Here is a 12,984-nt window from a genome sequence, read left to right as displayed (position 1 = left end):
GGCATTGGCTCTGTCGGACATGGGGGAAGCTTCCAGCAGCTTCTCACAGAAGCCACCCCTGTATCCCGCCCCTGCTAACAAAACCTTGCCACGCAAACCCAATACACCAACATGAGGAACCAGCAGACTCCGCTTAAGTTTTGAAGACCACATAGGTGCAAGATGCCAACATAAATGCATAGAACATAAAATTCCTTAACATGTACAGCTTCTTGCTACTGCTGTTATGAAAATAATGAGGTCGTCGTTCTACATCTATAGGTTAACATCCATACTCTAACTGCAGTATTGCATAAAGAGCAGGCCCATCTCTACGCTAGGGCATCTGTGGCAACAGCTTGGTCCTCCAGGCTGAAAGTGGGTTGTAGACAACTCGTTGCCTAACTCACCATCATCAATTCTTTTTGTCAGAACAGACTTTCTAAGGTGCTTGAACCCACTGTTCACTACCAAGAAGAGCCATTCCATTTACCACCGTTAACAGAGAAAGGCGAAGGAGGACCAATCTCCTGCATGTGGTGAAGATGAGGGCTGGAAGGGGAAGTCCTCCACACAAATGCACGAGAAAATATTTGAACTGCCAAACAGAAGTGTTTTCTTCTCAAATTATACACAGATGCAAAAATTTTAAACTTTCTTATTTTTTTTCTCCTTCAGTTTAAAAGAGTTGATGCCAGTTGCAGCAAGTATTCCAAAGATCAAGGGACTCCTGCTGTATAAGAAGTATGGAAAGCCCAGCAACAAGTACTGGTCAGTGACAGATGAAGGCATCTTGGACTGTTCTGAAGCATCAGTGGACCCGCATCCTGTTTAAACTATTATCCTCAACCCCTGGCTTTCACCACCTATAAAAAAATAACTTGGCTGATCTGTAACAACTTCTGCATCAAAAGAATCCTTTAAGTTTCATATGCCACTATAACATGCACTGTGAGATCGATGAGACCTTGAGAAAGTCTGTCTTCAGAGATACTCCTGTATAAGAAACATCAGGCAAAACTTGCATGAACACTCAGGATATTGTTATCCTGAAGATTCACTTTTTTTAGAAATGGCACCAAAGGCGGCCACACAACAGAAAAGAGGAAAAGGATGAACTGGAGAAAAAGAGTAAGGAAAAAAAAAACTGTTGAGCTATTTAATCCTCTCCCCCCTTTAGTTAATACAAAAACATGCTCTCAGTTTCCAAGGCTTATTGAATTTATTGTTCTCGGAGTGGCTGGCCTACCACACAACAGCCTGTAGCAGTCACAAAGGTTAATGCAAGCATTTCTAAAAGTACAGGATGGCCAGTTTCATCTGGATATAAGTTTATAAAGGAAAAAATCTAAGAAACAGCTCCAGGCTCTCAAGGAGCTACAAGGCTGTACTTGGCACACAGCAAGTTTATTATCAGTATTCCATTAACTAGGTTGTTAAAGAGAAGTCTACCTACCATTTCTACTGCACAGGTCTCATTTTCTATTCTCTCTCGGTTATCTGAATTCAGCAAGGAAAGCCTAAAACATTTTCTTTTGGTATAAAGCTGAATAACCAAAAATAAATCTAAGCTACAAGGACAGAACAATAGTATTTAATTAAATATTTAATGTATTTCTGGTTTAGTTGATTTCATTGTCAGAGAAGGGAAAGTCATACACTGCATGCAGCTCTCATCTCTACACAGCAAATCCTCAAATCAATTCGCTAGAAAGAGTATCTCCAGAGATTCTGTTGACTGGTTGATGAACCTCTCTTGAAAGCCTACACCCATGCGCATCTCACGTGAAGACCTCCGAAAGGCCAAGTCAAGTTTCTGACTCCCAAATACTTCCTGACTGGTCGCACCAAACACCAACAGCGAACACCGACGGCCAGAAGAGACCTACTCCTCATTGCCGTAGCGGACCCTTTGCAGCACTTCAGGAGGAAGGAGGGGGCACAGTTTACAGGCTAGCGGGCAAAGAAACAAAACTTGAGTGATGGGAAGTGCCCATTACGCTCTCCCGCTGTTAGGCTGAGAAGACCAGGTAAGCAAGTACTGTACTAAAATAAAGTCATCAGCTCATTACCTAGCCGTGCCACAGGGTTTGCTTGCCGAGTGTACATCGGGGACTCCGGACGCCAACCACGACCCCAGCCTGAAGTGCGCGCCTGCGATACGATCTCTCGCAGGCGAATAAAGCCAATATTCATTAAAGAGCAATAAAGCTTACCCCTGAATACCAGCTGCCTGGGCGCAGGGCTGATCTCACCCAGGGTGACAATTTAGTTCATTCAAGCGTAACCTAAGCTCATGCATTTAGGAAAAAAACAGCGACGCGGGTCACGGCTTTAGCAATCTAATAGCGGCCAAATGAGCGGGGCCGCCGCACGCTTCAGCGGAACCCTGCCCGTTTATCGCCCTTTAACAGCCCGGCGGGCCGGGGGAAGGCAGCGCGGCCGGCCCCCGGCTGCCCGCCGGCCCCCGGCTGCCCGCCGGCCCCCGGCTGCCCGCCGGCCCCCGGCTGCCCGCCGGCCCCCGGCTGCCCGCCGGCCCCCGGCTGCCCGCCGGCCCCCGGCTGCCCGCCGGCCCCCGGCTGCCCGCCGGCCCCCGGCTGCCCGCCGGCCCCCGGCTGCCCGCGCCCACTGCCCCACCTGCCCCCTCCGCGCACCCCGCCCCCACGCTCCCGCCGCCGGGGACGCCGCCTCAGCCGCGGCGCCCTCGGTAAGATGTCCGACGGGCCGGCGGCGGCGCGGCGGCGGGGGGCGTCCCGCTCCCGCCGGAGGACCTACCAGGTAATCCATGTACCGGGTGGCGCCGGGCGCCGCGCTGCCGAGGAGGTCTCCGAGGCCGCGGGCGCTCGCCCGGCTGACAGCGGCGCTGGGCTACCGGGAGCCCCGCCGCCAAAGGGGAGCGGCGCTTCCTGCCGCCGCCCCGTCGGCCTCGGCGGCGCGGGGGGCTCGGCCACCGCCGCAAGGTGCAGGGCTGGGGGAGGCTCGGCCGCCGCCGCCCCGAGGGCCTGCGGAGGGTCCGGGGACGCCGGCGCTGCCCCCGCGGCGCTGTCAGAGCCGACTGCTGCTGCTGCCGCCGCCGCCGCCCGCACCTCAGCGCGCCGCAGCGGCCCTGCGCGCGCGGGGGGGGGGGGGGGGGGGGGGGGCGGGGCGGCGGGCGGGGGGGAGGGGCGCGCGGCGGCGGGGCGCGCGGCGGGGGGCGGCCGCGGCGCAGCCAACCCCAGCCCGGCGCCCTCAGCGCCCCAGCGCTCGCCAGCCGCGAGAGTCCCCGCTCCCTCCCCGCCTCCCGCTCGCGCCGCCCCGCCCCGCCCCGCCCGACGTCGCCGTCAGCTGATCGCACACGTGGGGCGCGAGCAGGACGCTCTTAAAGGCGTACGGGCCCGGTGGGGCGTGCGGGAGCTTCGGTGGGGGCCGCCGGTTCTACGTCTATTCCGCCCCGCCTTGCTTTCTGCTCCTGCCCTGGGAAGGCGGCCGGGGCTTCCCCCCAGGCGGGTGCGTTGCCTGGTCAGTGGGGCCCTCCCCTGGGGGGCGGTGAGGTGAGCGAGGGTCGGAGCCGGCTGCGCTGCGCGGCGGGAGGAGGAGCGGGGTGAGGCCGCAGGCTCCAGCCGGCGGCCGAGCGGCGGGAGCTGCTGCGCCCTGCGCTCCGCCTCCGGGGCACACGGCAGGAGAGCACCGGGCCGGGAGCGGGGAGGGGAGGAGATCTCCGGGCAGGGCTTGTTCTGCGTGGCTGAAGGCTTCGTCTCTTGCCGGGGGCGGGGGGGGCCGAGGCCCCGCAGCCGGCCGGCGGTCGGTCGGTCGGTGGCTGAGGGAGCTGACTGGGAGCGGAGGGGCTCCTCATGCCGGGTTTGCAAATGCTTCCTTATTCCCGACGGGCAGGGACAGGAGCTTCGTTGCTGACCTCAGTAGAAACAAGCCGTTGTCGGGAGGGACAGGAGCAGCTAAACCACATTCAGCAGAACCTCTGAGTAAACTTATTTTTGGGAAATTTGATGTAGGCAGATGAGCAGTGTATCTTCTTTATCCTGTATCATGATTCCCTCAACCACCTGTGAAAGCAACGCTCGTGCCTTGCTCTGCAAGCTGACATCTGACCCGTAGGCTTTTCCACAAATTTGTAATGTTAGCGGTAACACCTGTCTTGCTGGAGACATAGAAGGAAACTTCTCAATGTGACTGTGGGCTAGGAAAGCTGGAAAGGCAGTATCAAGTGAGATAATTAAAAAAAAAAAACACCACACAACCCCCGGTGTAATAAAAAGGATTGCAAAAGCAGGTAAGAAGCAAAGAGGAAAGGAGTAAATGAGGATCCAAGAGCAAATGGGAGTGTGTATTTGTAAGGATATTAGCAAGCAGTTGGCCTAGATCTAGTAAACTGGGGTGGGCGATGGGCAATTGCAATTGCGGCTCTGTTCTTTGTAATGAGTTAGGGCCTGTCGCAAACAGGCTCAGTTACAGCATCCAGCCAGTGTCAGAGAGTCTCCATAAGGCGTTCCCCCTGTCTGCCCCAAAAAGCAAGTAGTTCTTGTCAATGGTTAATTCATTTTCCTCATGTGTGTAGTCTAGAAAAAACTTGGTTCCTTTGACCCTCCTTACTTTACTTTGGGAATCAATGTCAAATACAGCTGCATAGCAGGTTAAATTTAGTTTAGAGGAGTACAAATGGATTTGTTTACTTTGAATCATTAAGAAATTTTCTAATTTTAGTATTTTAATAGCAAAGGGGTGGAAGGAGGGATACAGGCTTGGCCCTTCCTGCTATTCAGTATTCTGACTTTTTCTGTATAGTCACAGCCATTGCTGGCAACTTTCTCTGATCATGAGATGCCCTTTTGACAGTGGGAACTGCAGGGTGAACAGAGGTGGCTAAAGTACGCGTCTCAATAGTGTAACAAAGGAGCTGCAAGAAGCTGAGATTTCATCATTCTTCTGTCATTCTCTGTGAGTTGTAACATTTTGCAGTGCTTTCCCCTTAACCTTTAAAACCCTTTATTTCTTCTTTTTAGCAGCAGTAATACATCACTCCTGAGACTTGCTGCCTTTAGATGCTTCCCTAAATGAAGGGTGACTGGAATAGAACCTAAAGGAGAGCATCAAGAACAAGCAGAGATTTCAGAAGTGTTTCCTATGAGAGTAATGGGGAAGGACTGGGAATTATTTCTTCTAGAGCTGATGGGGGGGGGGGGGATAGAATCCATATGTAGAGAGTTGCTGCAGAGAGGATGTCATGATGGGAAAGGAAGTGATTGGCTTGCATTGCAGCAAGGGAGATTTAGGTCAGACACTGGAAAACACTTTAATGGGAAGGATAATCAAGTGCGGAGAGACATCACAACCAAAAGTAGTAGAATTTCTGAGAGTGGTTGTGAGTTATGTAAACGTTTCTCAGGTGTGGTTTAGTTAGCACTGTTTTAGATCTGGAGAAAATGAAGTAGAAGACCCTTCTGTTTTATGTGAATCAACCTGACAGATCTGATTATGAAGATGCAATGTGTTTATACACACAAAGAAAAATGCTTATTCCCAAATTACTGTTTTATACATGCAGTTTTCTTTCCAGCTTATAAGCAAGTCCTCATGAGCTGAACAGAATACCAGTTAACAAAATCAGAAAAATTCTCATGTATACACTGCAAATCCCACAGACTTTATCGAGAGAGAAACCAAGCCTAAGCTAACATATTAATCATCCTGTTCACTATAAACACGTGAGTCTTTTGGCCATTTTGTAGCCTTATGGCGCATTCATTTTATGACATAAAGTGAAGATTAACATTGAACAATAGCAGAATGTAAGCAGAATACAAGTCCTACAACACATGCCTTCTAGCCTACACTGTCCCTGTGTTGCTGAGGTTTTTCTTGCAAGTCCTGTAGGATTTCTTTCATCTAAAAAGAAGTTCAGTTTTATATTGGAATGTATACCTAATCCAGTGTTAGCTATCTTCACAAAGAAGCTTGTCAGCAGGAACTAATGATGGAAGCGAAAACATCACAGTATTTTAATGGGGCAAAACTTCATGTGGTGGCTATTGGGTAATAACTCTGGTTGCAAAAACGAGTGTATCTTCAGTTAAATCCTGTTGCAAAAATTATTTCTGTAAAACTTGCATGCAAGATAATCAATCTTGGACTCAGGCTTTGACCCTGAGAAGTGCTGAGCACAACATTTAATCACCTATTGTTTATCTCAGTGCAATTTAATGAGTTAGAACATTTTAACCTATGATTGCCACCTGCCAAATTCAAGGTTTTATGGCACTAGCAGTCAACAAACTCTGAAGGTGGAATTGACATAACGTTTATTTGTGTATTAGTAGATATTAGCATAACAGGAATTTTAAAATGTAAATACCAACAAATATGCCTATTTCCAAACATATCTGAATGGAATTAGTAGGGTTTCTTTCAGAATTGTATAGTCAGCTGTATCGATACAAGTTGTCTAGCAAGCATTATTTTGGAAAACAACTTGAGGGACAGGCATACTTTAGTATACCTTTTAGCCATACTGCTTTAATTCCTGGTCTCATTAGTTAAATAGATTCTGGCAAAGATAATACTTGTAGAGAAGTCCTGCAGAAAGCAGTGCTATTCATTCAGTAGCAGTACATAGGAACAGTATGGCCAGTGTTCCCACATCACGGTTTGAATGACCTGAATGCTGGATGTTTTATAAAAGATGCCCTAAAGCAGAGAGACCTAGCAGTATATCAGTGAATGCAACAATATAAACCGCTTTGCCACATCAGAATAATTTCATTCATTAAGAGAACAAAGGGCATGGTGTGTTTGTTCTCCCCTTGCTCACCCCATTCTGCCCAATTGCCTTACTTTTTAATAACCTTAGGTGAAAGGCAACTGACTTTTGTTTATTAGCAAGAAAGTAGTTGTACTGATCTTCAGTTTTTACTGATGTAAGGTGCCCAGATACCTCTGTTTAAGAAGCTTAATTACAGGGGGGAAAAAAAAATTACCCTTCTAATTAAAGTTGAGAAACAGAGATAAAGCGTTGAATATCTCTGAAAGTACTGAGACTACCTTACTTGTACTGTGTTATGTTTCAACATTAGTTTTCCACGGTACAACGTCATTGCAGAGGGCAGACTCTCTTGGCAAGTCCTAGGGTAGTTAGCAGCAGGAAAGCAAAACATTATAATGTGTAGCTTCATGTTAATACCATAGACTTACTCTGGAATAATAAAATCTGTAGAGAAAAGCCTCTCGTAAAAACATGGACCTCTTTGACTCAGGATACTCATACAGTAATGTAAATGCTCCCAAATGCTACAAAATCCCTTTATAGGGCATGGCTAGAAATTTAGAATTGGATGCCTTAAAAGATGTGAATAGTAGTTAGTTCAAAAAGACAAATGATGTGATAAAACAGTCTCTGACTTCACTGGTAGAACAGACAAGAAGCTGGAGATAATAAGTAAGGCTAGTTAGGGGAGTTTGATGTTCAGCAGCTGGAAAACTGATGTAGGTAAAAAAATATTTGAATGGTCTAATGATAATAGATTTTTAAGTATAAATTTTAACAACAAATATGTGTGGCCAATTATGACCAAAAGTGTTTCCTAGAAAGATCCAGAAGGGCATAAAAATGGAAGAAGAACTGGACATAGAAATCAAAGAATGGGTTTTTCATAAGCAGAGTTTGAGTATTAAATAGAGGTCAAGAGCAGTCAGCAGTTGTATTTGCAGGGCCAATTTCAATAAGTGACTTGGAGCCTGCCGTTAAACAACTTTGTGTAACTGTTACTGGGGAAAGGGAGAAGCTGCTCTGAGTAAATAAAACTTGAAGCGATTTGCAACTCTATCTGATATATTGACAAATGTCAACATGCAGAGATATTACAGGCAAAAGTGAATGAGCACTATGGGAGAAGCAAGACCTTTCAGTCAAAAATCTTCTCTTCCTCTTTCTCTGTGCTCTAATGCTTTATTACCTTCTGACATTATGGTCACCATGCGTGCTACGGTTAGGTGTTTTTCCTACAAAAGAACACATGGATATGAAAGCAAGCAAGCAGATTTTGAAAAGGATTTTTCACCTGTTCTCCCTTTTCTGGTTTCCTGAAATATTTGGCTGTCCTTTAAGTAACCTTACTGGCAAAATAACAACAGGCAGTCTAAAAGCAAAGATTAATAGTAAAAATGGCCAAAAGTAGAAACCAGTTTCTGACTGTAGTTACACTGATACAAATTTAGTATAATTTTAATGAATAATTAATTTAAACCTATGGGATATGGATAAAGTAATTGTAATATTACAGTTGACGTTATGTAATTATTTACTCTTCCCAGTGCACCAAAAATGTTACTGTTGGTAAAGTAATGCAAGAAGATTTGCATGAAGAAATTTGAATAGATTAGTCAATAGATTATATTGCTGAGCAGATTGGAAATTACATATGGTATTATTTCATTTCTATGTCACCCCAGCCCAAGTTGGTAGTGCTATGGACTCATTTTTCATTTCATGACTCTTCAATGGAAGGTTGTGAAACAGTCCCACAGCAACAAAAACAGTAGCTAAGAGTCCTTGTTTGAATTATTAGCAGAGTTTGAGGACTAAATGATCACAGATAGGGAATCTCCCTTGGCAGCAGGGGTTCTGTGTTTAAGAAACCGGAATTTGGAAGCCCTAGATTTAGAGCTTTAGGGTTTCTTCTCATACATACTTAACAAAGCATTTAACTTGACGTTGCTTGGTTTCTTTTTTGTGAAATGTAGAAAATAGTGTTTTCCTACGGCAAGGTATTGTGAAGATTTAAAAAAAAAAAAAATTCATTGTTGTGATCTGTTTTAACCCTCTACTGCTTGGGGCACTGTGGAAATACCTTCAAGAGATTGATTAGAAGTTGTACCTTCGTGTCCCTGCTGAGAACCAATGAGGAGGCAAACACTAAGAAATCTAGTCCTGTTCCACCTAATGTCTAGTTTTCTGGGATGAGCTGAACCTTTGGATTTTTGTGACTTCAGTGTAGTACATTTTATGAGGATTACAGTTCCAATTGGAGTTTGTAATACATTTGTTTCTAGTAGCAGTATTGTTTACAGAGTATTCAAATATTTCTCTCTCATGTTCAGATTGTTTTTTACTGAATAAATAAAGCAATACAGTTATCCTGTGGTCTTTGCTCTAGTGTTAACATGCAAATACATGTTTTCATCTGTAGCCTTTTCCTTTGTTTTTGACTACATGATGAGAACCCTGTTAGGCCAGAATTACATTTGTGTTCCAAATTTACCCCTAAAAACATTAGAGAGAAAATATTCTGTCTCGTTCAAACTATAAAATGGGCTGGGTTTGGATCCGGTGCTTAAAGCCTGCCACCTTCCCATTCGGTCTTAGAAAATTCTTCATATTTTCAGAACTTCTCAAATCATAGTCTTGTAAAGGTGTGAAAAAAATGCCACTGCATTAGTAAAAGACAATGTATCTTGTGACCTACATAATACCTCAGCTGTGTTTGGATATTAACAATGCCCATCCCATAGGTCTGCCTGTCCAAAGGAGAGGAAGCTTGTGCCTCGAGTAAAGCTATGCAGAGACCTGGAACATGGGTCTGACTGTTGCCAGCAGCAGTCCTTCTCTTCACTCTAAAAGAGTAATGGCATGTATGAATTGGTGAGAAGAAATATGAAGTCTCAAAGCAAATGAAAGAACAGATAATTCTGAAACAAAAGAAATTGCATTTTGCTTATGACCTTGTATTTCATATTTATATTCAACATTGTAATACATCTTACATACTTCAGCTTTGTGTTTTCCTTAACAGTCGTGTCTTCCCAAGAAGTCAGTGTGACTACAAACCTGTACAACTAAACTTTGCTTGTAGTCTAAATATAGCATATATTAAGAATATGCTCAGCAAAGCATTGCAGCTATGACCGTTTCATCTCTCACTGGAAATAATGAACACCAGATAAAAAGTCTCAGTGGTTGAAGTTTTTCTGCATTTTAACTTACTTTGTTTCTGAATCTTAGATGAAAACAAAATGCCTTTTTGCACAAAGGATAAAATAAATGCTCAAAATGAGTAAGAAATTATTAGTTGGTATGGAAATACCTTTATGGCAGAAATGAAGCCGGGTTTTAGCCTCATCTAGGTAGTACATTAAGAAGAGAAAGGACAAAGTAGTAACACATGCATTAGACTTTGAAGTCCAGTTACCAGTTCACACAAAAGTAATTCTTTTATTCATGTTAGCTAATTTAAGCTATGCAGGCATGTGAACACAAGTTATAATTAAAACTGCATTTTGCTATGTAGCATATCCTTACAAGCTCTTTTTTCTTTAAAGCATGTCCTGAAGTCCTACTGACTAAAGTGTGCTTAAATGCTTAAACGCTTTGCTGCATATTCCTGATGAATTGAAGTATGTAACTAATGGTAAGGCACACATATCAACACACAGCTGAAACAGGATTAAAAGCAATATCAGAGCATAAGACTCTGGAAGCAGAATATGAGGTACAGATATCAGTGCCTCAGAAAATTGTAACAAGCCTTGAACAATACCAGTCCAGAAGGTGAACTGCGTGTCAGTCAGACATATTTACCAAAAGGATTGCAGTTCAGCCACTTTTTGAAGACAAGGAATAGGGAAAAGGTTACAGCAACTGCAGATCGTTTTAAAGGACTACCATTTAGTTGAAAAGCAGGAAATATGGGCCAAGGTACTAATTCTTGAGGAAAAAAATAGATGTAATAAGTAAGGAGATATGTGACTTGAAACCAACAAGGTAATTAGGAAGTCTTAGAAACAAATCATATCTCTCCAAGGGGTTTCTTTCAATTGTAACTGTTCCTGAGGCATTTTGTGATGTTTCTGTGGGTACAGTTCTATACATCTGAGGTAATAAAAGTTGAAGCAATGATACACCAAAAGAATCCAGATGAATCAACTTCTGCTCCCCCACTAGGACAGCAGATATATTATTAAGCTGGGAAGTTAAGAAAATAGCACTACACTGGAAAATACATCTGGAAGAACGAAAGCAAATGTGCGTAACAAAGTGGTGTTTCTTTTTCAGCACCACTAATCTCTCTGTACTGGGGCTATTAAGTAAGTAACTTGCATTTTTAAATCACTCAGCTCCTTGGTTTCTAAAAGCAGCTCACATACGCAAACCTGAACGGGATCTGTACTGTAGGAATAACATGAACTGAAGGTAATCCAAATGTTTTTGAAGCACCGTGCCTTCTAGGTTTGGGAGCATCCACTTAAATATGTGTATAACCACCTCCGCCTTTGAATGAACTGCTCTTGGAAGGTTAACGTGGAAGATAACACTGGAGACATTCAGGACTAGTTATATTGCTTTCTCCGCAAAGTGGTTTGGTTGACTGCTGGCTGCTCTACAAATGCTGTAATTCATACAACATGATTTCAGTACTGGGCCCACTTATGTGGGAAAGGTGGGATAGTTTATGTCAAAACCAGTTTACATATTGTCTTTTCTAAGGTTATGATGAGTGATTAAGGCCGAATGTAGCAGGCTGTTAAACATACCACCTTATAAAACTTTATTCAACAGCTGCTTGAGTATGTGCTTTAATGTACAAGAAGTTCAAAAGACCTTATTTCAAATGTTTATAGAAGCAGAATATTAAGTAGGCTCTTCTTAATTTTAAGTTTTTTCTTAATTCAACTTCCTCTTGGAAATCCACAGGTCAAAGTCTTGCTATATTTTTAGTACCACAGATTTTTAAGAAACTGTTCTGATAGTGTGAGTGGAAATGAGAAAGGATCCCCATGCAAAATAGATGATCTTCATAATGATAATGGTTGCCCATTCTGAAATCACATGCAGAAAGCTACTTAAAAACATAAACAGTATTTGCATCCCGTATTTGCATCTTCAGCTTAATCTTTCTGTATTATAGCAGTAATGAGAACATCTTCTCTTTAGAAAACTGGACCCTCTGTCTCAGGAAAAGCAGAAAAGCCTATATCCCTCTTTACAAACATCCAGGTATTTGATTTGAAGACCCAATTCATGTTCCCAATAAAAACACTGCTTTTAATAGGAGCAAGACACTGGCTACCTGACCTTTGTGTAAAGGGGTTTGTTCAGAGGTTTACCCAGTAATTGAACTGGATTTTCCATAGGCCTTATGCACTCATTTTCACAACTAGTCCAGAATTCATATACTCCGAGTGCTCTGAGCCATATCGTGTTGTGTGTGCACTGTGGTGGTGCATACCCCATCCATGGCCAAGAAGGATATGTAAAGCAAACAAGTGAAGTAGCTTAGATGTGTTGGTCCAATCAAAACTAAACTGCAAAAGGAAATGAGGTGATATAATTACATGTCACATGGCTAGCACATGGATCAAAAGATGTGTTTTGCACTTTGAAGCTGACTGTGTAGCCTGTGTATTTTTGGAATACATATTTTATCTTTGAGCTTAGGCTAAATTAGCATGACAAGATCTAACACTGTTACTCTCTGCATGGAAGGTTTTTTAATGAGAGACAACAAAACACCATCTGTTGGGAGACAGACGGCTGACCCTGAAATGCCATCACTCTGACAGCTCTCTCTACTGTATCTTGTTCCCTGCCCAGAAGATCCTTCCAGTAATACTGTTCCAGAATGACTGGAAGCCACTGTCCAAGAGTGGGAACAGATTATAACAGCACACAGTAGGGCTTCTGTATCCTTTAAACATAGGAAAATGGCAACAGATAGATATTGGGATAGTGTCATATAACATACTGGGATTCTGCTTGTTTAAATCCACTGACTTATAGAGTTCCATAGGAGGAATACAATTAATATTTTAGCTTTCAGCCCACAGTAGACACCTGCAGGGATTCAGAGAGAGGTTTTCATGAAGTCTCAGTAGCTCAATATGGATCTGTAATAAATGGAAAAAATCAGTATCAGGTTCTGCTGTGGTGAAGAAGAGAAGTGGCAGGGCTCAGCAAGTGTATTTGAGGGGTTTGTTCACTTGAACTGATTGAAAGCAGGGAAAGAGGAATGGGGAGTGAGT

The 12,984-nt window shown here is 44.0% G+C and overlaps 1 protein-coding gene and 1 long non-coding RNA gene across 3 annotated transcripts in view; one reads left to right on the top strand and one right to left on the bottom strand.

Annotated features, from left to right (window-relative positions):
* Positions 1-3,077, bottom strand: part of ARL15 (ADP ribosylation factor like GTPase 15) — a 230,536-nt gene extending 227,459 nt beyond the window's left edge. Inside the window, exon 1 of one of the 2 annotated variants that reach the window (XM_052777363.1) lies at positions 2,755-3,077. Coding sequence is in view for 1 of the 2 variants with exons in the window: in XM_052777364.1 (XP_052633324.1) it covers positions 2,755-2,766 (12 nt within the window). In the remaining variant the exon portion in view is untranslated. The remainder of the gene's footprint in view (positions 1-2,754) is intronic. The other variant, XM_052777364.1, reaches the window with a different exon arrangement.
* Positions 3,078-3,373: 296 nt separating this feature from the next.
* LOC128137554 (uncharacterized) lies at positions 3,374-11,523 on the top strand. Its single transcript, XR_008233727.1, has 2 exons — positions 3,374-3,509; positions 9,478-11,523. It is a non-coding gene; the product is annotated as an uncharacterized LOC128137554 (long non-coding RNA).
* Positions 11,524-12,984: the final 1,461 nt, after the last annotated feature.

Source organism: Harpia harpyja, chromosome Z (genome assembly GCF_026419915.1).
Source record: "Harpia harpyja isolate bHarHar1 chromosome Z, bHarHar1 primary haplotype, whole genome shotgun sequence".
Classification (NCBI taxonomy): Eukaryota; Metazoa; Chordata; class Aves; order Accipitriformes; family Accipitridae; genus Harpia; species Harpia harpyja.
This window is presented reverse-complemented; position numbering and strand designations above follow the sequence as displayed.